Below are 25,316 nucleotides of genomic sequence, written 5' to 3'. Positions count from 1 at the left end.
CTGGAGGTCATTTGGTAGGGCTCTGTCAGTGCTCATCCTGTTCCTCTTTGCACAAAGGAGCAGATACTGGTCCTACTAATGGGTTAAGGGCCTTTTTGGCCCTGTCATACACTGAGTTACTGTCCTTCTCCTAGAATTTCCTCCATGCACTTGAGACTGTGCTGGAAGACACCGCAAACCTTCTGGCAATAGCACGTATTGATGTGCCATTCTGGGGGAGTTGGACTGCTTGTGCAACCTCTATAGGGTCCAGATATTGCCTCATGCTACCAGTAATGACACTGACCCTAGCCAGATGCAAAACTAGTGAAAAACAGTCAGGAAAAAAAGGAGTAGGGGAAAAATGTCCATGGCCTCCACCTGTAAAGCCATTCCTGTTTTTGGAGGTCGTCTCATTGTTGTCCATCTAGTGCACCTGGTTATTTCATTAACGCGAAAGCAGCTGCAACTGGTTAACAACCCCCTCTGCAACTTAACTGACCAAATCAATACCCCAGGAGCTTAATTTACTTGATGTGATACTTTGATTAAAAAATGTTCCTTTTAACTTTTTTGAGCTGTGTGCGTATTATCAATTTTTCTTTTTATTTATTTTTTGACCATAGTAACACTGCACTACTCTGGGGAGGTGACCAGGATATAGATAGATAGATAGATATAGATATATTATAAATTTGTTTGCTTGCTTAGATCTGTGAATTTTAGAGTTATATAAGCAACCCTTTTTTTTCCCCCTGAAAAACTATTTATTTATTCAGTGTTTACTAGTGTGATTTAGCTGTGGCTGGCCACAGGTAATTGCATGGTACAGATGGGCTATAATTGGCCCTGTCTGTACTATGTGATCATTGAGCAATCGCAGAGCTCATCACAACTTTACACAATGAAAGGCATGAATCGAAGCCTTTCATTGTGTACAATTGCCATGTTATCTGCTGTGATTGGCCACAGCGATCACATGCCACCGTCAGCGAGCTGGTGCAGTGATCTGTCAACTGGGTTACAGATCGCGCCAGGGCGCGGCCAGGGGACATTGTCCTCCAAAATCGCTGGTAATCTTTATTTTTTTTTTTATTATTTATTTATTTTTTTTTTTTTAATGTTAGGGGTGAGTGTGACTGTATCTTCTTAGCATTTACTTTCTGAGTAAGCCACAAAAGGAATATAATCCATTCCTATAATGCTGTATGTATGTATGTATGTATCCTGTGTTTTTTATAATTCTATATGAGGACAGAGATAAACACACCACCTGTACTGGGAAGGTAAGGTCTGGGATTAATGGCAGAAAAAAGAGGAAAATGAAATGTTTTCATCCACAACATTCAGTGTCCCTTCACTGGCTAAAAGCTATTTCTTTTTTAAATGAATCTTATTTTCTATTTCAGGAAGCCATGGCATTTAACAAAATGAATGTCTTTCACTGGCATATAGTTGATGATCCGTCTTTCCCTTACCAAAGTGAAGCATTTCCTGAACTGAGTAACAAGGTTGGTTATTTTATACTGCGTTTCTAGTAGAGTAATGCTAATTCTCCAGTTGTGTTATCACACGTGCACAAAGCCAATAAATGGAGAAAGGCAGGTGTGAGAGAGAGATTTTGTGTGGCCACCATTCTTTTCCAGCACTGCCTTTATCCTCTTAGGTATGGAGTTCTCCAGAGCTACACAGGTTGCCACTGGAGTCCTCTTCCATTCCTCCATGACGACATCACAGGGCTGGTGGATGTTGGAGATCTTGCACTCCTCCACCTTTTCGTTTCTGTATGCCCCACAGATGCTCAATAGGGTTTAGGTCTGGAGACATGCTTGGCCAGTCCATCCCCTTTACCCTCAGTGTTTGGGGTTATGTTGGAATAGTACCCTGCTGCCCAGTCTCCGAAGGGAGGTGATCATTCTCTGCTTCAGTATGTCACAGTACATGTTGGCATTCATGGTTCCCTCAATGAACTGTAGCTCCCCTGTGTCGGCAGCACTCATGCAGCCCCAGACCATGACACTCCCACCACCATGCACCATGCCATTATGTGAGCGAGTGAGAGCGATGACACCAAATATAACATACCTGCTCCCCATTCACACCTGAGACCTTGTAACATGTCACAGCGGAAAGCAAATGGCTAACTGTGCCCAATTTGGACATTTTCACTTAGGGGTGTACTCACTTTGTTTCCCAGCGATTTTAGACATTAATGGCTGTATGAATTATTTTGAGGGGACAGCAAATTTGCCCTGTTATACAAGCTGTACACTCACTACTTTACATTGTAGCAAAATGTAATCTCTTCAGTGTTGTCACATAAAACTATATAATATTTACAAAAAATGTGAGGGGTGTACTCACTTTTGTGAGATTGTGTGTGTGTTTTTAAAAATGTGTGTAATTATATATTTATATAGATATAGTTGGATGCCTGCCTTAACACACACATGAACTTTAATGGCGTCTTAGTCAGTAGGGTTCAGCATTGAGTTGGCCTACTCTTTGCAGCTATAACAGCTTCAACTCTTCTGGCTGTCCACAAGGTCTAAGTGTGTCTATGGGAATGTTTGACCATTCTCCAGAAATGCATTTGTGAGGTCAGGCATTGATGTAGATATGAAGGCCTGGCTCAGTCTCCGTTCGAATTCATCCCAAAGGTGTTCTATTGGGTTAAGGTGCAGGCAAGTCGGGTTTCTCCACCCCAAATTCACTATTTATGGACTTTACTTTGTGCATCATTTGCTGGAGGGGGGATTATGGGGTGGGGTTGTTTTTTTCAGGGGTTGGACTTGGTCCCTTCCAGTGAAGGGAACTCCTAAGGCGTCCGTATACCAAGACCTTTTGGACAATTTCATGGTCCCAACTTTGTGGGAACAGTTTGGGGATGGCCTCTTCCTGTTTCAACGTGACTGCGCACCAGTGCATAAAGCAAGGTCCATAAAGGTATGTGTATATAGATAGAACCACCATATATAATTGAATTCCAGAAACTTTGACTAAATCGTGCTATGAACCCAATACTCCATCTTGTAGTTAAAAAAAAAAAAAAATTGGATTCCTGCCGCACACTGATTTTGTTTTATACGATTTATATGAGATATCACTATTGGTATATTTCTATTAGTAACAATTAGCAGGGTTCCTTTTTTTTTTTTTTTTTTTTAAAGAGAAGATTTGTAAAAGGAATGAGTCCTGTCTATGAACGTTAGAATCCTTGTGTGTGTGTGTTTGTAATCTGTTTAGATTTTTGCAATAATTCCCTGAGGCTATAAAAGTAGCCATAGACGTAGGATGCTTGTCACCCTATCAGGATCAAAATGGTTGCATTGTGAAGATGTCATTTGTCTGTAGGTCAGCCCTGAACTGTAATGACTAAACCCAGGTGATCAAAGGGAAGCAATACATTGTCTAATATCACAAACTATCAATATTTTTCAATATATGTCTGTTGTACATGCTTGTCAATAGAACTGCAGTCCCAGAATATGTGCTGAAATATATTCAGGCAAACTGCCAGAAAATGGATCTGAGCTGGTCGACAAATACATAAGCATTGGTGAATTTAGGTGAAAACTACATGTCAATAGGACTATAAAATAGGAAGGTTTCAGGCAGTGGAAACTCTATTTTACATGTTTCAGTGGAGTAGTTTAACCTGCTGACTCCGGAGGAGCCCTCCCAATTTGCCAGAGGTGTCCCCATCACATTAACTGGCCTATAGGAAGGCTTGAGAGGGGCAAGCCAAAGTGGTCTATTACATGGCATATAGAGACTTGTATCAACTGCATAATCTCTGCATCCAATGCCTGTTTTGATGTATGTGTGTATTCATTTTGGAATTAGAAAAAGTTGCATAACTTGTGATATGAAGTGAACTGTTTGCTAATAAACATTTTTCTGATTTCAGGGAGCTTATCAGGCATCCACACATATTTATAATTTCATTGATATACGCATGGTGATCGAGTTTGCTAGACTAAGAGGAATTCGGGTAATACCAGAGTTTGATACTCCAGGACACACTTACTCATGGGGTAAAGGTACGTATGGTTTGTGCAAATTACAGCGAGCTTTTAAAAATTATGTGCATTTTATTAGATGAATACCGCCTTCAACTTTACTTCCCTGTCTTCATTAGTTTAGATAGATATTTATATTTTTAGGAATCTAAACATTTGCGAAGTGCATTACATTTCAATCGTAGTCGGTTATTTTTTAAATAAAGGCTAATTTCACCTTTTAGTAACATGTTACTAAAGCGGCAGCCCTGGACCCCCTCCGCCCACACAGCGTCATTCACAGCTGTCTGTGAAAGAATGAACTACAAGACCCATCTTCCACCATGGCACATGGCTTGTAGTTTTCATTGAACTGTGAAGGTGCTGGTGAGCGCCCTCATAGTTTGTTGATACATTTTTTTTTTTTTTTTTCAGCGCCCCCCTGTCCCCTCATGCTCACACGCAGAAGCAAACTCATAAGTTAGTCGAGCACTCTGCAGTCCGAACGTCATTTACATATGAGGTATTGCCACGAATGTTGGAGCGAAAGCAATAATTTTAGCACTAGACCTCTTCTCTAGCTCTAAATTGGTAACCTGTAAACATTTTGAAAGCATCGCCTATGGAAATTTTTAAAGGAGATGTACAGCCAAGGCTCGTTTGGCTGTACATCTCCCATGGATCACAGAAGTGCAGTTCGTTCTGCACTCTGACCTGTTTTCAACAGAGAGCGGTCTGAAGTCGGTTCTCTGCTGACGTCGGATATAGGTCCAGGCACCACGTCATCACGACCACGAAGTCTGGATCCGCCCGGTGCCTGGACTGACACTTGGCTCAGCCTCTCAGTGAGCTGTTGAGAGCCTGAGCCAGCTTCTCCCCACCACTCCACAGCCCAGCGCTCCAATGAGCGAGGAGGAGGCAGAGTGGAAAGCTGCTGACTGACAGTCAGCAACTCTTTGCTCGGGGAGCTGTCAGAACCGAGCGATCGGTGGTGTGCGTTTGTTCGGTTCTCAGTGCAGTGGTGCCGGGGGACAGATAAAGCATCGGACCGATGCTTCATCCACCTAGGTAAGTATAAATGGGCAATAACCCCAAACCCCATACTTCCCTTTTAAGTACCATAGTTTTGTGCCATTCCACGACGTAACCTCTTTTATTTACCCAAAAATTGGGTTCTTCTTTTTTTTTTTTTTTTTTTTTTTTTTTTTTTGGTTTTCTTACATTGTTTCATTAACTTTTTTTTTTTTTCCAAAATTGCCTTTGAAAAATTGCTGTGCAAATATAGTGCGACCTAAAACAACACTGCCATTTAATTCTAGAAAAAAAAATGTATTTTGTTCGTTACGGACACCGCTCCTGTCATTCTTGGCCATTGGGTTATGCTGCCCCTTACAGGAGTAGGACATGAAAAAAACTTGACGCGGACTGGCCCTGCGAGTTAAACGTCTCCCGAGGTTGCATTACGTTCCTCCTGGCCTGAGTCGCAGCGTTCCTCCTGGGCAACAGCCCCCCCCATTTCGATGAAGAGGAAGATCTGTCTAGAGCGGTGCCCACCTAGTTCCAGGTAGGGTGAGTAGCTGTCCCCCCCTCTACCGCTTGGGAGGGTTTTGGGGTGGACGTGGGCCCCTTGTTGGGACGGTCAGTCCCCTGGGTTCCTCTCCTTCCCTAAGGCCTCCCCACCCCCTTGCCATGTCCCTCATCCTACCCCCTCCACATGCGCTAGGGATGTATTATTTTTGGGTGGTCTGGCCACTTTCCTGAGGTGGGGCAGGGTGCTAAGTGGGGATGGGGGGTGCGCCGCCGGCAACCGGATGATCAATTGTGCGGGGAGGGTTGTACCTGATGGGGACTCCTGCCAGGGCCCCCTGTCCTGCCTGGATCTGTCCTGTGCCAGGTCTCCCAAATCTAGGTCCCTGTATGCCTCGTGGTGCTGCCATTTTGTTGTAGCCGATGTATTCCTATACACAGTGGCCTTGTTTGTGTAGTCGGGTGGCCAGTTTCTTGTGGTTTGCCATTGCAAATAGCGACGGCCATGACAGTGGAGTCCTATGGGTGGCAATTTCGGCAGTGGGAGCCCCTCCTTATCCCCTGGTGCTGACTCCTGGATCATTTTAGCTTCCTGATTGCCACACGTGTGGTGCAGATTCTCCTGGTGATTGCAGGTGAATGTGTCAACGGGTGGTGAGTCTGATGGGGGTTTTCCCCCTCTCTCCTGAGGATTGCTCTGTGCCTTGTGCTTGGCGACCGGGTGGTGCTGCCAGTGCAGTGGGGGGGGGGGGTGTTCCTTTTAGCAGTGTGTTAGACTTTTTTGTGGGATCCCCCTGGTGACTTATGGAGTTTTTGAAGCACGTATCCCCCACCTGATCCCCCTCTCTGAGGCTGTGGGGCACTCAGGGTCCCAACCATCCAATCTTGCACTGACTGTGGTCTGACTCTTGCCTTTGCTGAGCTGGCTGACCAGCTGGTCCAGGGGCTGCAGTTTCTGTGATGCCTCTTTGGATGCTGCTCCCCTGATAGCTCACCTGTGTTTGACCGTGGTCCTTCGGCATTTATTTTGGCTCAAATGCTGGTCTGCGGACCACACTTCTTAAAAGGCCTTGACTGACTGATCTTCCCTTTTTCAAGGAGATTGCTTGTTTGGAGCTACCCTGGATGACCTCATTAAAGGTCTCACAGGAGGGGGGGGGGGGGGGGGGGAGTACCTTTCTTCCTCAGGCTACTAAGGGCAAGGAACCTCATCGTAGAGTAGACCTTCCTTCTCGACTTATAAGAATTTTTCATCCCCCAGGGTCGACTGACAAGGGCTCAAAGCTTTTCAGGGCCGCCTCTGGCGGATTTGCGGTCATCTTAGTGGCCCTGGACTGGCCTCGTCGGACTTGGTACGCTGATCTAGTAAGGCTGGTCGCCAACGTTCCTTGGATGCTTCCACTTAGGGAGGATCTGCAATCCCAAGGACCGCTCTTCCATCCTGCGTTAGTTGCTAGCTTTGACAGCTTGGCTGTTTAGCGCCAGGTGCTAAAGGATAGGGGTTTGTCTGAGTCGGTGATTCATATGTTAAAAGCTAGGAAATCTACTTCTAGGAAGATCTACGATCATACGTGGAAGACATACATTGCGTGGTGTGAGTCTCTTGGGGTTCATCCTCGGTGGCTCGGATCTTAACCTTCCTTCAATGTGGGGCTGAACAGAAATTGGCCTCGAGTACCATCAAGGGCCAGGTATCGTCCTTGGCGGTCTTTTTCCAACGACCTTTGTCCACACACTCCCTGGTGTGTACTTTTTTCTTCAGTGTGTCCGACCTTTGGTTCCTCCAGTGCGTGCTCTGTTTCAGCCTTGGGATCTTAATTTGGTGCTTTTAGCTCTACAGAAGCCTCCCTTTGAAAATATTCGGGAGATTCCCCTGCTTACGCTGTCCCAGAAGGTGGTCTTTTTGATGGCTGTCTGTTAATTGACAGACGCAGCACCCACCCCTCTGTGTGGAGTTATAATTCTCCTGACAATGTTTGTAACATAACTGAGTGACTATAGCAGGAAGAGGGAGTATACCCCCTTGGACTTGCCCATGAGTGTAGCCAGAAGTTTTTTTTTTTTCTGCCTAGTGTTCTAGTCCTGTACGGAGCAGCATAACCCATTGGTCAAGAATGACGCCAGCTGTGTCCATCAATGAACATCAGAGAGATGGATTTTATGGTAAGTCAAAAATCCCAATCAATGTAAATTCTATATCCTGTTTGGGGGTTCTGACTAATTTTTTTAGCAAAACAAAAAATGATTTTTACATGTAGGGGAGAAATGCCAGAATTGGCCCGTATGCAAAGTGGTTAATTGTTATAGGTTATACTTATGCTTTTTGCACTGTCTTATTAGATGATCTTAGTATATGAAAGCTGTAACAAATTGAATGTAAAGGTGCCATTGATGACAGCCAATAAGATTTCAGCTTTGTTGTACTTAAAATTATCCTCCAACCTTGTATGCTGTGTCCATAAACTCTAAAAGGGACACTGTGCAAGAACACAAAGATGTTTTTTACAAGTAAGATTTGTATGTCAGTTTAGTCATTTCCATTTTTGTAAATTTTTTTGTGTGTGTACATATATATAATAATAATATTTTTTTTTTTCTGTACCTCTAGGCCAGAAAGATCTTTTGACTCCATGTTACAAAGATGGAGAGCCAAGTGGAAGTTTTGGACCCGTGAACCCAATTGTTAATGGCACTTATACGTTTATGTATAAATTATTTGAAGAAATTGGCAGATTGTTTCCTGACAAATATGTCCATTTAGGAGGGGATGAGGTGGACTTCTCTTGCTGGTGAGTTAACTGTATTGCGTGATGTATTTCATACCATATGATTAAAAAAAAAAAAAAAACTATTAAATCCACTAAACTGTTTTGTAGATGGTGAAAACTGTGCACACACTATAAAATGTAAACAGCTGTGGCAAGTAGTTTTCTACATAAGCTGTAGAGATGCACACATCTCGCCCCAAAAATAACTGCCTGGAGGACTTGGACTACCATGGGTATTTTCAAGTGGGGCTTGTTTTATTAAAGGGAGTGTTTTTTTGTTTGTTTTTTTTTTTTTTTCAATTAAAATAGAGGTTATAATTCCCTGTACTGTGCAATGATATTGCACAGAACAGTTCTTTACCTTTTTTTTTCTTTGGTGGTCCCCTACTTGCACTTTTGGCTTCTTTCTCTGGGTGCCCCCTCAGCAAGTAGGAATGATCGAACTTTTGAAAAGTTTGGTTCAGGCCAGAACACCCGAACTTCCTGAAAGTTCGGGTCCGGATTCCAGAACCCCCATTGAAATCAATGGGACCCGAACTTCGGTAATCAAACAATACAATTTTGAAGCCCTAAAACCCAATAAATGCCCCTAAAAAGTGCCTAGGGTTCTGGGTCATGCCCCAGGGACTATTAATCACACAAAAAAAAGTTCTTTAAAAATTGTTTTTGATAGAGAGCCAATTATTGAAAAAAAGAGATTTCTTTGGATTTAGAGTCTGGGGGGGTCTAAAAGTGTACCTGTGACGTTTCAGCTCTGTAGCATGTCCAGAACCAGAAAAAAAAGATAATTTTTTCTTAGAATTTTTAGTAGCGCAGGGATGGGGTTCCGCTCCTTTCACACCTGGGCGTTTTTGTTTCAGGCGTTTATTGGGCATTTTTTGGCGTCTTTGGAGGCAGGCATGACACCTGAACTTCTGTGTAGGGGTGTATATATACACATATAGGTGTGAAAGGAGTGGAGCCCCATCCCTGCGCTATTGAAATAATTTCAGTAGCGCAGGGATAGGGTTCCGCTATATATAATATATATATATATATATATATATATATATATATATATATATATATATATATATATTATATATTAATATAATTTTTTTTTCTTCTGGCGGTCACCCTGACATGAATGAGTTCGGTCACCCTGGCATAGCAATCAGTCAGTTCACCCTAAACTACACTACGGTCACCCTGACACTTAACACTTTCCCTACAGAAACTAACTAGATTATTGAATCGAACTATAGTGGTATATAGTACCCTAACTACACTGCATATCCCTTTCCTCACACTAATGATTGCTAAATGACACTGGAGCAGCAGGAGTAACAGAACTGCTTCCACTCTATTCCACAACCTCTCTATTACAGTGCTAGAGATTTGGCGGGGCTATGTTATATACTGGGGGGCGTATTCACTACTGATTGGCCTCTGGACCCCCTAGTTACTCCAATCACATTCCTAGCAGACTCCTGCCCCCTCAATTGGCTTTTACTGACGTTTCTGGTCAAATCACAGGCTTTTAAAGCCCAGTTCCTGTCCCATTGCATTTTGGGCGGTTCTGGTGCCGAATTCCAAACTTTTACCGCAAAAACCCGAGACCCGAACCGTTCAATCATCCCTATCAGCAAGCCATGTGCTTGAGGAGGCACCTGTTTGGGCCTGCTGCAGTGTAAATCGCCTTATTTTCCAATCTCTTCCTCCTCCTAGAGTGATCTACTATAGATAGCTGGGTAGTCCGGTGTGGGAGAAGAATGTGTGTGTACAAGGTTAGGTGGTGGGCAACTTTTAAGTCAAATGATTGATTAGATACACACATGGGTACTATTCTGTATTTGCCAAAAATGTGGTGTTCTGAGGCTGGTGGACCTTGACAAAGCACAGCCAAACCATTTTCACCTTGAAATGTCCCTGCACTGATTGGATAATGAAGAAACAGGACACCAGCACCTTGTGCTTTCCTCCTCCGTAGCTCTATGTGTCAAAAGGACCGCGCTGTGCAATGCATTCAAATGCAAAGCTTTGTGTAAAAATGTTTTGGATTTATTACAAACCAATAACGGTCTGCTTAATCCTTTAGGAAATCCAATCCTGATATTACCAAGTTTATGGCTGAGCATGGCTTTGGTACAGATTACTGCAAACTGGAATCGTATTATGTTCAACAGTAAGTGGTGTCTCATAGCATGATGCTTTCTTTTAGTTTGGTACGGAATGCCATTCCTATTCCAAAAGCTTTCCTAACTTTAAATTTGAACTTGACTACCTTTTTTTTTTTTTTTTTTTTATTTAATTTTGCTCTGGTGCAGTCATGTTTTGCTCTGACTCCCCTGTGTCAGAGAACAGTGGGAGGGAACGGTGACCACAGTGGGGAGGCCAGTGGGTGACACCATGGCTGTGGAAATTCCAAGCCATTTTTGAGCATTCCCTTGCATAGATGAGCCCAAGCTGCTATGACTGAAGGTTTGTCTGTGAAAAACAGACTGGAAAACTGATGCCGTTTGGTCTCCAGTTAGCACTTAGTACATTCTAACTTTTTGGCATCAGAGTGGACAGCGGCCTGAGCTGTGTGGAAAATATGTATTTACAGTCAAAATCGTGAACGCTTTTGCTGAAACCAGAATTTACATGATTGTGTCATCTCTGGGATGGAATATTGGTCCTAGATGTAGATGCTGACCCTGGATGATCAAAAAAGCAAAGGGATTTCCAGTCACTACTTCCCAACCAGCCAGCAACCAGCCAAATTAACCTGTCTAACAGTATGCGTTAAAAACAGGGGTTTAGTTGCACACATTTGCAAATACATGCGTAAGCTGCAAGTCACGACAAGGCACCCTGATATCTGCAGTCCCCAACTCTACCTTTAAAGAGTCTCCACAATGGAAGCACATGCATTCTGATGAGATAGATGGAGGACAGGTGACTGGAGGGAGCCCACCCCTCCTTAAAGGCGCAGGGTCACACTGAACGCCCAGCACATAGCACAATGGCAGCAAAGGTGTCAGTGCGTTGCCTGACCAATATAAACGTTGCTTTTTTGATCTGCGTTTTGCCCTTCCAGTGCTCCTTACTACTAAGACCAGTTATAGGTGGGGGAGGTGACCACTTTTTGCAATATCGTATGACCCTGGATGATACCTGGAAAAAATAAGGGAAGATGTAAGGTAGGGTTAGGTCTTGGCATACTCCTGCAAAGGCTGGTCCTTCGTTTTAAAGGTACACCAAGATCACATAGAATGGTATTTTTTTTTTTTTTGCAAGAGTAACTTGATTCTTTTCATAATTTCATGCCTTTCGCTAACTTTTTAGGCTAGGTTTCCACTAAAGCGGCTACGAAGTCGTGCTACTTCTAGCACGACTTCGTAGCAAAAGTAAACCGCGGCTTCAGTTAGACTTGTCCCTCGTATATAGAGGGAAGTCGAGCTCAAAAGTAGTACACGATTTACTTTTGAGGTCGCGGCAACTGAAGCCACGGCAGTGGAAACGTGCCCCTTTGAAAACAATGGGTTTTGACTTGCTGTGCGACTTGACATGTGTCAAGTCGCACCGCAAGTCGCACTAGTGGAAACCGAGCCTTAAAGTGTTATTAACCACTTGCTGACCAGGATATAGCCGATTGACTGCTACAGTGTGGTCGGTCCAGTTCTGGGACGCTGTCATACATCGGCTTCCCATGATCGCACATGCTGTGGGGCTCAGGCGGCACACTGTGATCAGTGTCCTCCGTACACTGCTTATCCGATTGAGGTAAAGAGCTAATCAACGGCTCGTCACTATGTGATTCAGCTGTGTCCACTCTCATCTGATCACGGAGGTTAACAGATGCCAGTTATCGGCACTCCTTTCCTCACACTGATTTTAGTTTGGGTACAGCATATCGTGACCCTGCAATTACCAGTTAAAGTAGCACAGTGCTAAATAGCAAAAAATGCTCTTATCATGAAGTGGGTAAAATCTTCCGAAACTGAGGTGGATTAAAAAAAAAAAAACATGGTTTGCTTGCCTTCTCCATGCAATGGTGTACGCAGGAGCCCCGATCCTCTTCTCTGGTGTCATGCCAGGGACCAGGATGCATTAAGGTAAAAAAAATTTAAAGCATTAGAACCATAGAGGGGCCCTTAAAAATAGGATGTCCCTCTGTCTGACACCAGACTACAGGCAGTACATAAACAGATATCCATCAGAAGCATTTTCTAGGAAAACTGAAGCCCAGATGGCAAATAAAGTGATGCAGCGCCACTGATCCCAATATAGTGCAAGGTATACCCAAAGTGCTATAAGAATCCAAATTTACATAATTCCTAAATGAATCAATATAATGTGCTCACATCAATAATCAATGCATGATTCGCATGCATACATCAAAAAATTGTTTAAATGAGCAAATACTATTAGATGTCTTGCGTGACCACATCAAATAAGCAAAAACCACAAGTGTTAAGTGACATAAAAAGTCCACAAAAATGAGGATGGAAGTGCTAGGTGCTTATCCGGTGACTGGAGTATGGATGGTATATAACGCTGTTAATCAATACAAGCATACAGTCTCTTTAATGACCATAAAGTGCACATGTGCCGAAGTGGATGCCGTAGGTGCTCGTGATCCCACAACCAATAATAGATGACCTCTAACCTTACGTTTTGACCCGTGTTTCACCACTGGGTCAAAATTTGCCCTATATATCCTTAGGGAGGTATACCAGATCGTGTCGCCCAATCCGGAAATCCTTGGACACTGTGCAGGCTGATATGACTCTTGTCTTCCCAGTAAATATTCCAGGTCTCAGCATAGGTCAGAGAATAAAAGGAATAGGGAAATCTAATGCTCTCTGTTTATATATTTTATTAAAAGGTAAAACCAGAGTACTCGCATAAAACTGCGCAGTAGGGAGACACAGGAAGCTCTCCTGTGCTACTGCCGGGTCTCGTCCGTCTGGAGTCCCCGCCCCCTAGACGCGTGTCATCATGCGCTGGTGGGTGTGTGACTTCCTCAGGGGTAAGGCTGAAGCCCAGATGGGACATAGTTAAGACTCGTACACAGAAAATCACAGAAGAAAATCGGGTCCAAAAAGCTTTTGTACCATTTTCGTATAGTGTTCACACAACTTTCAACAGCCGATTCCGACTTTTCATACAAAAATTCCCAAAGGGACGAACTCCAAACTTTTTCTCATATGGGAACAGAATGAACTATTTTCGTTTTTAATGTGTACTGTTTTTTATCTTTTTCGTACAAGAAAAATCTGAAAAGGGAGATTGCGCATGATCAAAAACCATAAACAACAAAAAAAAAGCCTTTGTCATAGGAGAATTTTTCGTTCATCGGTTTCGATTTGCTGTAAAACCACAAGGAAAATTTGGATGATCCTTCGCCCGATTTTCTTAGTGTGTACCCCACTTTAGAATCCCTGCCCCCTCCTTTTTTTTTTTTTCGTATTTAATATAAGTGAATAATTTGCTCTAGGAAATGTGTGGAACACCTTGTACAGGTCATGTTTTAATGTGTGTTCTCCATTTTTACTTCTTCCTGTCTTTATTTTCCAGAATTTTAGATATAATGTCCAAATTGGGGAAGGGTTACATGGTTTGGCAGGAAGTATTTGATAACCATGACCAGGTATGTTCTTTCACTTAGAATTATACAATTCTTGACTGTTTCTTGGCTGCACTATATTTTCCCACAGTACACTTTTATGTGCTCTTGACATGCATTACTGCATACCTTTCCTAGTCTATTCAGTACTCTGTATTTTTTTAAAAAGGTTTCATGGCAAACTGTGTCTGTCAACAATATTTTTTACTTGTCTATCCCTGGTTTTCCTGAAGCAGAACACAGCCATGCCTCAACTTAATTTATAGGTTGTTACTTTCTCTGATGTACCACTATCCAGTGGGACCCTTTTTAGTGACCTGTAAGACCACCTCATTGGTTAGTGAGATGATGGGGTGGGGTTACTAAAACTGAGGTAGTGAAACGCTGAGGCCGGGTTTTTAAAACCAAACTCCAGCTTTCTGTCACTTTAGATCCGCAACACAATATACAGTGCTGTGTTCCATCCCACTTCTGGAACAAAATCAATTTACATTTGTGCCAACTATGCTGCAATTTGTCACAGCACAAGCTGATCAGCAGGTGCCAGCCAAAGATTGACCACTGGTACCTGCTGATCGGCAAAGAGCTCTGTTCTGTCAGAAGGGATGTGCCAGTTTGTTTACCTGCAAAGCAGGGAACAAACTGGCACCTTCCTTAGTAAAAACCACACACAGTGAATGCATCAAGCATTTCTGTTAGGAAAACATTGACCCCTTGCACGCCCCTGATGTTAACCCCCCTCATAGCCAGTGTCATTAGTAGAGTGACAGTGTGTGGTTTTGGTATTGATCACAGTATTCATGTCGCTGGTTCCCACAAAGTGTCAAAAGTGTTAGCTTGCCTGACATACTATCACAGTCCCGCTATGAGTCGCTTATCGCTGCCATTACTAGTGTAAAAAAATAGAAATTCCAGTGTGTGTATATATAGTATAATTTGTAGGCACAAACCAATTAATTTACGCCTATTGCGATTTTTTTTTTTTTTTAACTGTAGCAGAATACATAATGGCCTAAATTTATGAAAAAAAGGTGATTCTTTAAATGTTTTAATTGGATGTATCTGGCAGGGTTTTTTTTTTCTTATGTTTACCCCCCCCCCCCCCCCCCCCCCCCCCCCCCCCACCACCAAATTTTTTTTTTTTTTTTTTTTTTTTTTTTCTCTCCTTTTTATAGCGCAAAAAATAATAAAACCTAGTGGTGAATGAATACCACCAAAAGGCTCTATTTGTGGGGGGAAAAAGGGCCTAAATTTGTATATGGATACAGTGTTGCACGGCTGTGCAATTGTCAGCTAAAATAATGCAATGCCATAATGAAAAAGATTGCCTGGTCATGGGGGGGGGGGGGGGGTAAATCTTCCAGTGTTTAAGTGGTCAACTGGCAATTGCGTGGTCATGCAACACTGTACGCAAACGCAATTTTTATAATTTTTTCACACAAACTGAGCTTTCTGTTGGTGGTAGTTGATCTCCACTGGGTTTTTATTTAATTTTTTTTAAATATAAATGAACAAAGTCTGACTATTTTGGAAAAAAAAATATTTTACGTTCTACTATAAAACCTATGCAACAATAAAAAAAAAAGGGTCAAAATATTATAAAAAGTATTCTGCTAAAAAAAAAAAGTATTCTGCTATATTTCTTTGGTTTAAAAAAAAAAAAATCTTATTTGGTTTGCATAAAAGTTTTAGCGTCTGGTATAGATACTGGAATTTTTATTTATTTTTCTATTTAAGGTGGTGATCAGCGGCTTCTATTGGGACTGTCAGTGTTGCGGGCAATCTGACACTAGCTGACGCTGGCTGAGGGTACACGAACTGTCGATGACCTCAATAGAGACACTAATACAGTGATCAGTGCTAATACTATACATTGTAACTGTACTAATTACACTGGCTAGGAAGGGGTTAACATCTAGGGGTGATCAATGGGTTAAACGTGTGCCTAACAATGAAATGTGCGTTGTGTAGTGCGTTTACTAAGCGATCTTGCTGGGTTGTTTTCTTTTTTTTGTTTTCCCGCTGCTTTGCAAGGAGTAAAACGGCAAGATCCCCTGTTGGTGTTCGGAGCTCTAGGTTTGTCTGTGTCCTGGCGATCAATCACTGGCCGGAACCAGCTGATCAACTTGTGCTGTAACAATTCACAGCAGCGGCACGTGCGCGCCCCCTACCCAGAAGCACTGATCACATACCAGATACGTGATCCAGCAGAGTGGCTGCAGTTTATCTGCGTAGGGCGGTTGGCAAGCGGTTATACAGCTCTACCATTGGGAGCATCTGTAAGTGAAGATAATGGTAGGTTTGGACCAGCGCAGTCCAAATAAACAATTTTAAAGAGACAGAAAGCTAGAGTTTGGCTTTAAATCCTATTGATGCAAACCTTTTTTTTTTTGTCAGATTATTAAATGAAAATTTCACTACTTTTCTCTTGTACCAGTATTTGTCTCTCACGCTTGGGATTTCCACCTACATTTTTGCAGTGTCTCATCCGTCAATAGAGTGCAGTTATTCCTCAGTGCTACACCAATATTTGGTTTTGTGCCATGGAGGTGTGATCATGGTTAAAAATCCTAGCAAAATGATAGTGCTGCATCAGCAGGGACCTCTTCTTGTTCAATGAAAACATACTCAATGTGTAAAATTCATAGTCTTAACAGATTTGTAATCAAAATAAACCACTTGTGGCTCTGTATTAGTTATTGCCATGTCATAACTGATGGAGTAATACTTCTGCACATCTTTAACAAAGAAACCACTAATAAAAACCTGGTTTAAGACTAAATTCTACAATCTGTATTGTATTCTCATGATGTCCAACAAACCCACTTATGCAATATTAAAAACATACAGGGGGGGGGGGGGATTATTTGATCTCCTGCTGATTTTGTATGTTAGCCCCCTAACAAAGACATGATCAGTCTATAATTTTAATGGTAGGTTTATGTTAACAGTGAGAGACAGACAGAATAACAAAAAAAATCCAGAAACGCATTTCAAAAAAGTTCTCAATTGATTTGCATTTTAATGAGTGAAATAAAGTATTTGACCCTGCGTAAAACATGACTTAGTACTTGAAGGCAAAACCTTTGTTGGCAATCGGAGGTCAGACGTTTTCTTGTAGTTGGCCACAAGGTTTGCACACGTCTCAGGAGGGAAAGCTTTTGTCCCACTCCTCTTTGCAGATCCTCTCTAAGTCATTAAGGTTTCGAGGCTGAGGTTTGGTAACTCGAACCTTCAGCTCCCTCCACATATTTTCTATGGGATTAAGGTCTGGAGACTGGCTAGGCCACTCCAGGACCTTTTTAATATGCATCTTCTTGAGCCGATACTTTGTTGCCTTGGCAGTGTGTTTTACGTCATTGGTATGCTGGAATAACCATCCACGACCCATGTTCAATGCCCTGGCTGAGTGAAGGAAGTTCTCACTAAAGATTTGACTGTACATGGCCCCGTCCATCGTACCTTTGATGCGGGGAAGTTGTCCTGTCCCCTTAGCAGAAGAAAAAAAAAACCCAAAGCATAAGGTTTCCACCTCCATCTTTTAACCGTGAGGATGGTGTTCTTTGGGTCATAGGCAGCATTCCTCCTCCTCCAAACGCAACAAGTTGAGTTGATGCCAAAAAGCTTGATTTTGGACTCATCTGACCTCAACACTTTCACCCAGTTCTCCTCTGAATCATTCATCTGTTCATTAGCAAACTTCAGACAGGCCTGTACATGTATGAAATATATATAGAGAAGATTCAGCGCTGAATAAACAAAGACATAAGACCAGCAGCTAACACTCAAGGGTAATCCAACACCTTCAATAGATAAGTATATAATAGTGTAGCGCAGTCTAATAGCAATAAATAACAATCTTTTTAAAAGCCAATAAAAAAACATAGAATGAATAAAAAGAAGTTCATAAGGTGGTAAAAAGACGGTAAAAATAAAGTCCACTAGTGATCCGGTGAATAGACAATAAGTGTGACTTCAGTGCTCATAAGATCCCGTCACCCGGCATTATCTGCCTCTCACCTCCAGAACTTGACCCCACAGGGTCAAAAAGCATGAAGCAATCTCCACGATGTAAAGCCAATGAACTCAGTAAACCGGACTACAGCCTCCAGAAAACGCCTGCACTGATGACTTATGGGGTAAAGGGTACACCTTCCCAATCCGCTCCGAATCATAAAAATAGAAGGAAACAATCTAGTGCTCTCTGTTGCGGCAATAACACTTTATTTTGCTCAAAAATATTGCACTTACATGAATCCCAAATAATGCAGGCATAGATAGGGAGAGCGAGCAGCGTGCTGGATGGTGCCTGGTTCCTGGTTCCCGAGTAGTTTGTTGGCCGTAGGACCGTGTGACCAATCCCCCGTACGCGTTACGTCAAGTGGGCGTAGACTTCTTCAGCGGGGATGCTGATAGGTCAATGGTCCGGCTCTTTATACACTAACTGGGCGCCGTCTCCTACGTCATGTCCGGCGTTTCACCATCGCCATGGAGACTGTATACTTCTCCAGACAGGAAGCGGAAAGGCATACCCGATCGGAATGTTTACTTGGCAGAAGCCTAAGCTACATGTATTGCCACGGAGATAGCAACTCATCTCCAATCACAGAACGATCTTTTAACATAATAGGCTATAATCCCTACATTTATAAGGATGTATTATAGATGTTGCCTCACGTTTGTTTATTACTAAAAAAACCTCTTCTTTACAACTTTTCAAACTTTAATCAATCACTGATTTCTATTATGGTCAATCGGACCTAACGGCCATACTAGCAACCAAGCACCAGGTGGCAGCACTTTGCTTACTCTTACAGGAGACAATGCCACATGCAATAATATACATAAAAACCACATTACAATATATACAATTGAATACATATACCCTAAAATTTTATAATAAAACATTATAAATCTAAAATCAAGTAAAATCAAATGAAAATGACCATAAAAACTCATCTGTCAGAAATAAAACAATTAAGATCAAAATCAACATTCAAACCCAAAGGAGTTAAAACCTTAGCCTCGTAAATCCAAAAGGATTCACGACGACTAAGTTGTCTTATAAAATTACCACCCCTCCAATGGTAGCTGACTTTTTCAATCCCCCAGAATTTTAAAGTGCTTGGATTTTTATGGTGGTAATTTTTAAAGTGCCTAGAAACACTATGGGTAGTAAGTCCCTTACGTATGTTGTTAACATGTTCTCCAACTCTTACATGTAGAGCTCTTGAAGTGCGACCAATGTATTGTAACCCACAGTCACACTCTAACATGTAAACCACGCCTTGCGTGGCACATGTTATTAAGTTCTTAATATTGTAACTTTTTTGTGTGACTGTGGATACAAAATTCTTGCGCTTTTTAATGTTTTTCCTACAGCTTTTGCAAGTTGCGCACTTCCCACATGCATAGAACCCTGCCAAGTAAGGGAAAATACCACTGTTTTTTACCCGGGGTGGGTCAACTACTCCTGGGGCTACTTTGTCTCTTAAGGAGGGGGCTTTCCTGTAAACAAATTTGGGCTGTTCTGACAAGACAGGGCCCAAAATCCTGTCCTCTTTAAGAATAGCCCAATGTTTACGGACAATTTTCTCAACTTTTTTGTGTTGAATGTTGAAGTCCAAAACTAGTCGAAACTGTGTATCAGTTTCCTTAGAACGGGAGTTCTCCAAGAGGCGATTTCGGTCTGTATTCTTAACCCATTCAAGTTCTTTCTTTACATCTTTTTTGTCATACCCCTTTTCCAAAAATCTTCCTGTTAGGGTGTTGGATTGTGCAATAAAATCATCCTCGGAGGTACAATTGCGCCTTAAGCGCGTAAATTGTCCGCGAGGGATATTGCACAACCACTGTCTGTGATGGCAACTGTCAAGGGGGATAAAAGAGTTTCTATCTGTGGGTTTAAAATAATTACGAGTTTTAAAACCGCCATTGGCTTTAAAAATCTCCAAATCTAAAAAAACAATAGTTTCATGTTGTAAATTCCACGTCAAGACAATGTTCTTTTCGTTACTATTCAATATGTTCATGAAGGTTTCTAGGCTAGTCATGTCTCCCTGCCACACCATGAACAAATCATCAATATAGCGACGATAACAAATAAGTTGTGGGGGCAAGTTTTCAAAAACCACTTCTTCCTCCCAGTGGGCCATAAATAAATTGGCCACACTGGGAGCAAACTTGGCCCCCATCGCAACGCCTTTGACTTGTAGATAAAAACTGTGGTCATACCAAAAATAATTATTTTTGAGACAAAACTTTAAACTCCTCTGGAGAAACCTAATCTGTTTTCTAGGCAGCTGTGTTTGTGATAAACCCCACTTAACAGCACCAAGAGCATCAGAATGGTCTATTATGGTGTATAAAGATCCAACATCCGCTGTTATCAATATACAATCAGAGGAGCTCGGCAAAACATTTAATACTTGTATAATATGTTTTGTGTCTTTGAGGAAGGATTTCGTTTTCTGTACGATCGGCTGAAGAAAAAAATCTATGTACTGTCATTGGTATGACCACAGTTTTTATCTACAAGTCAAAGGCGTTGCGATGGGGGCCAAGTTTGCTCCCAGTGTGGCCAATTTATTTATGGCCCACTGGGAGGAAGAAGTGGTTTTTGAAAACTTGCCCCCACAACTTATTTGTTATCGTCGCTATATTGATGATTTGTTCATGGTGTGGCAGGGAGACATGACTAGCCTAGAAACCTTCATGAACATATTGAATAGTAACGAAAAGAACATTGTCTTGACGTGGAATTTACAACATGAAACTATTGTTTTTTTAGATTTGGAGATTTTTAAAGCCAATGGCGGTTTTAAAACTCGTAATTATTTTAAACCCACAGATAGAAACTCTTTTATCCCCCTTGACAGTTGCCATCACAGACAGTGGTTGTGCAATATCCCTCGCGGACAATTTACGCGCTTAAGGCGCAATTGTACCTCCGAGGATGATTTTATTGCACAATCCAACACCCTAACAGGAAGATTTTTGGAAAAGGGGTATGACAAAAAAGATGTAAAGAAAGAACTTGAATGGGTTAAGAATACAGACCGAAATCGCCTCTTGGAGAACTCCCGTTCTAAGGAAACTGATACACAGTTTCGACTAGTTTTGGACTTCAACATTCAACACAAAAAAGTTGAGAAAATTGTCCGTAAACATTGGGCTATTCTTAAAGAGGACAGGATTTTGGGCCCTGTCTTGTCAGAACAGCCCAAATTTGTTTACAGGAAAGCCCCCTCCTTAAGAGACAAAGTAGCCCCAGGAGTAGTTGACCCACCCCGGGTAAAAAACAGTGGTATTTTCCCTTTCTTGGCAGGGTTCTATGCATGTGGGAAGTGCGCAACTTGCAAAAGCTGTAGGAAAAACATTAAAAAGCGCAAGAATTTTGTATCCACAGTCACACAAAAAAGTTACAATATTAAGAACTTAATAACATGTGCCACGCAAGGCGTGGTTTACATGTTAGAGTGTGACTGTGGGTTACAATACATTGGTCGCACTTCAAGAGCTCTACATGTAAGAGTTGGAGAACATGTTAACAACATACGTAAGGGACTTACTACCCATAGTGTTTCTAGGCACTTTAAAAATTACCACCATAAAAATCCAAGCACTTTAAAATTCTGGGGGATTGAAAAAGTCAGCTACCATTGGAGGGGTGGTAATTTTATAAGACAACTTAGTCGTCGTGAATCCTTTTGGATTTACGAGGCTAAGGTTTTAACTCCTTTGGGTTTGAATGTTGATTTTGATCTTAATTGTTTTATTTCTGACAGATGAGTTTTTATGGTCATTTTCATTTGATTTTACTTGATTTTAGATTTATAATGTTTTATTATAAAATTTTAGGGTATATGTATTCAATTGTATATATTGTAATGTGGTTTTTATGTATATTATTGCATGTGGCATTGTCTCCTGTAAGAGTAAGCAAAGTGCTGCCACCTGGTGCTTGGTTGCTAGTATGGCCGTTAGGTCCGATTGACCATAATAGAAATCAGTGATTGATTAAAGTTTGAAAAGTTGTAAAGAAGAGGTTTTTTTAGTAATAAACAAACGTGAGGCAACATCTATAATACATCCTTATAAATGTAGGGATTATAGCCTATTATGTTAAAAGATCGTTCTGTGATTGGAGATGAGTTGCTATCTCCGTGGCAATACATGTAGCTTAGGCTTCTGCCAAGTAAACATTCCGATCGGGTATGCCTTTCCGCTTCCTGTCTGGAGAAGTATACAGTCTCCATGGCGATGGTGAAACGCCGGACATGACGTAGGAGACGGCGCCCAGTTAGTGTATAAAGAGCCGGACCATTGACCTATCAGCATCCCCGCTGAAGAAGTCTACGCCCACTTGACGTAACGCGTACGGGGGATTGGTCACACGGTCCTACGGCCAACAAACTACTCGGGAACCAGGAACCAGGCACCATCCAGCACGCTGCTCGCTCTCCCTATCTATGCCTGCATTATTTGGGATTCATGTAAGTGCAATATTTTTGAGCAAAATAAAGTGTTATTGCCGCAACAGAGAGCACTAGATTGTTTCCTTCTATTTTTATGATTCGGAGCGGATTGGGAAGGTGTACCCTTTACCCCATAAGTCATCAGTGCAGGCGTTTTCTGGAGGCTGTAGTCCGGTTTACTGAGTTCATTGGCTTTACATCGTGGAGATTGCTTCATGCTTTTTGACCCTGTGGGGTCAAGTTCTGGAGGTGAGAGGCAGATAATGCCGGGTGACGGGATCTTATGAGCACTGAAGTCACACTTATTGTCTATTCACCGGATCACTAGTGGACTTTATTTTTACCGTCTTTTTACCACCTTATGAACTTCTTTTTATTCATTCTATGTTTTTTTTTATTGGCTTTTAAAAAGATTGTTATTTATTGCTATTAGACTGCGCTACACTATTATATACTTACAGGCCTGTACATGTGCTTTCTTGAGCAGGGGGACCTTGCGGGCGCTGCAGGATTTCAGTCCTCAAGGCGTGGTGTATTATCAATTGTTTTCTTGGTGACTATGATCCCAGCTGTCTTGAGATCATTGACAAGATTCTCCCGTGTAGTTCTGGGCTGATTTCTCACTGTGATCATTGAAACTCCACGAGGTGAGATCTTGCATGGAGCCCCAGACCATGGGAGATTGAGAGTTATTTTGGGTTTCTTCCATTTGCGAATAACTGCACCAACTCTTGTCATCCTCTTAGCAAGCTGCTTGGTGATGGTCTTGTAGCCCATTCCAGCCTTGTGTAGATCTATAATTTTTTGTCCCTGACATCCTTGGACAGCTCTTTGCTCTTGGCCATGGTAGAGAGATTGGAATCTGATTGATTGCTTCTGTGGACAGGTGTCTTTTATACAGGTAACAAACTAAGATTAGGAGAACTCACTTTTAAGAGAGTGCTCCTAATCTCTGTTACCTGTATAGAAGACACCTGGGAGCCAGAAATCTTGCTGATTGATACGGGATCAAATCCTTATTTCACTCATCAAAATGCATATCTTTTTTTTGTAATGTGTTTTTCTGGATATTGCTAGTCTGTCTCTCACTGTTAAAATAAATCTACTATTATAATTATAGACATTTCTTTGGCAGTGGGAAAACCTATAAAATCAGCATGGAATCATATACTTTTTTTCGCTCACTGTACTCCTTTTATTGAAAAAGCGATCTATAATGTGTTGGCCAATACCAAAAAAGATACAAAATAAGCACATCCTCTAAACCAGCGGTACCCAACCTTTTTGGCATCGGAGACCTGTTTGGCTGGTGTTAGTGCATCAATCATCACGACGCCTTGGTTGATATGGTGTCAGGATGATTGAAGCGCATTATTTCTATTACATTGTACATCGCCGCACTTCTGATAGAGCAGCCTTCGCTGCCCAGGTGTGAGGGCGGATCAGCGGGGATGTGGGGCAAGTGGCGAGAGATGTCATCTCTCTTCTCACCTCTTACAGTGCAGCCTTCACGGCATGCCTGCAAAGAGGCCAAGAAGCAGCACCGGTCCACAGCCTGTGTGTTGGGATCCCCCGCTCTACTCATTCTCTCAATTGTTACTTTATAGAAAACCATTCACATTGGTACACTGGTGTCATAAACCATCCCTTTTTACAAAAGAATTACAATAATAGATAAGTAATATGTGCATGGACAGTGTGTAGCAACCTCAGGCCAGCTCTCATGTGTGAGCGATATCTTGATAAACAACTTTCCACAAAGTCCCATATGGAGTGCAAGGCAGAAATTGTATATACACTGCCCAAAAAAATTCAAGAAACACTTTTTATTCAGAGTTTAGCATCAAGTCAGTTAAACTCATGGGATATTGATCTGGTTAAGTAGCAGAGGGGGTTTTTAATCAGTTTCAGCTGCTTTGGTATTAATTAAATTAACAGGTGCACTAGATGGGCAATTAGATGACCTCCAAAACAAAAATGGTTTTACAGGTGAAGGCCACTGACTTTTTCACTAGTTTTACAATTGGCTAGGGTCAGTGTCGCTACTGGTAGCATAAGGGGATACCTGGAACCTATAGAGTTTGGACAGGCAGTCCTCCTCCAGGATGGCACATCAATACGTGCCATTGCCGGAAGCTTTGCTGTTTCTCCAAACACCGTCTGAAGAGCATGGAGGAGATTCTAGGAGACAGGCAGTTACCCTAGGAGAGCTGGACAGGGCCGTAGATGGTCCAGGATCAGTACCTGCTCCTTTTGTGCAAGGAGGAACAGGATGATCACTGCCAGCGCCCTAAAAAATTACCTCCAGCAGGCCACTGGTGTAAATGTCTCTGACCAAACAATCCGAAACCGATTTCATGAGGGTGGCCGAAGGGCCTGATATCCTCTAGTGGGCCTTGTGCTCACTGGCCGCCACCTTTTGGAGCTCGATTGGCCTTTGCCATTGAACACCAGAATTGGCAGGTCTACCACTGGCGCCCTGTGCTTTTCACAGATGCGAGCAGGTTCACCCTGAGCACATGTGACAGACGTGAAAGGGTCTGGAGAAGCCTTGGAGACCGTTGCACTGCCTGTAACATCATTCAGTATGACTGGTTTGGTGGTGGGTCAGTGATGTTCTGGGGAGGCATATCCATTGAGGGACGCACAGACCTCTACAGGCTAGACAATGGCACCCTGACTGCCATTAGGTATTGGGATGAAACCCTTGGACCCATAGTAGGACCCTACACTGGTGCAGTTGGTCCTGAGTTCCTCCTGGTGCACGACAATGCCTGGACTCGTGTGGCAAGAGTATGCAGGAGGATGCTGGAGGATGAAGGAATTGATACCATTGAATGGCCACCTATGCTCGCCTGACCTAAATCCAATAGAACATCTCTGGGACATTGTTTCAGTCCATCCGGCGCTGCCTGGTCACATGTCAGTCTGTTCAGGAGCTCAGTGATGCCCTGGTCCAGATCTGAGAGGA

The 25,316-nt window shown here is 42.4% G+C and overlaps 1 protein-coding gene across 2 annotated transcripts in view; it reads left to right on the top strand.

Moving 5' to 3' along the window:
- The window catches only part of LOC309555440 (beta-hexosaminidase subunit beta-like), a 110,060-nt gene that overhangs the window by 49,956 nt on the left and 34,788 nt on the right, over window positions 1-25,316 (top strand). For both annotated transcript variants that reach the window (XM_082257464.1, XM_082257463.1), the window contains exons 6-10: window positions 1,389-1,490; window positions 3,890-4,022; window positions 8,116-8,296; window positions 10,353-10,439; window positions 13,820-13,892. In XM_082257464.1, the coding sequence (XP_082113590.1) occupies window positions 1,389-1,490; window positions 3,890-4,022; window positions 8,116-8,296; window positions 10,353-10,439; window positions 13,820-13,892 (576 nt within the window). The remainder of the gene's footprint in view (window positions 1-1,388; window positions 1,491-3,889; window positions 4,023-8,115; window positions 8,297-10,352; window positions 10,440-13,819; window positions 13,893-25,316) is intronic.

Source organism: Pelophylax lessonae (assembly GCF_965119305.1).
Source record: "Pelophylax lessonae genome assembly, chromosome: 1".
In the NCBI taxonomy this organism is placed as follows: Eukaryota; Metazoa; Chordata; class Amphibia; order Anura; family Ranidae; genus Pelophylax; species Pelophylax lessonae.
This window is presented reverse-complemented; position numbering and strand designations above follow the sequence as displayed.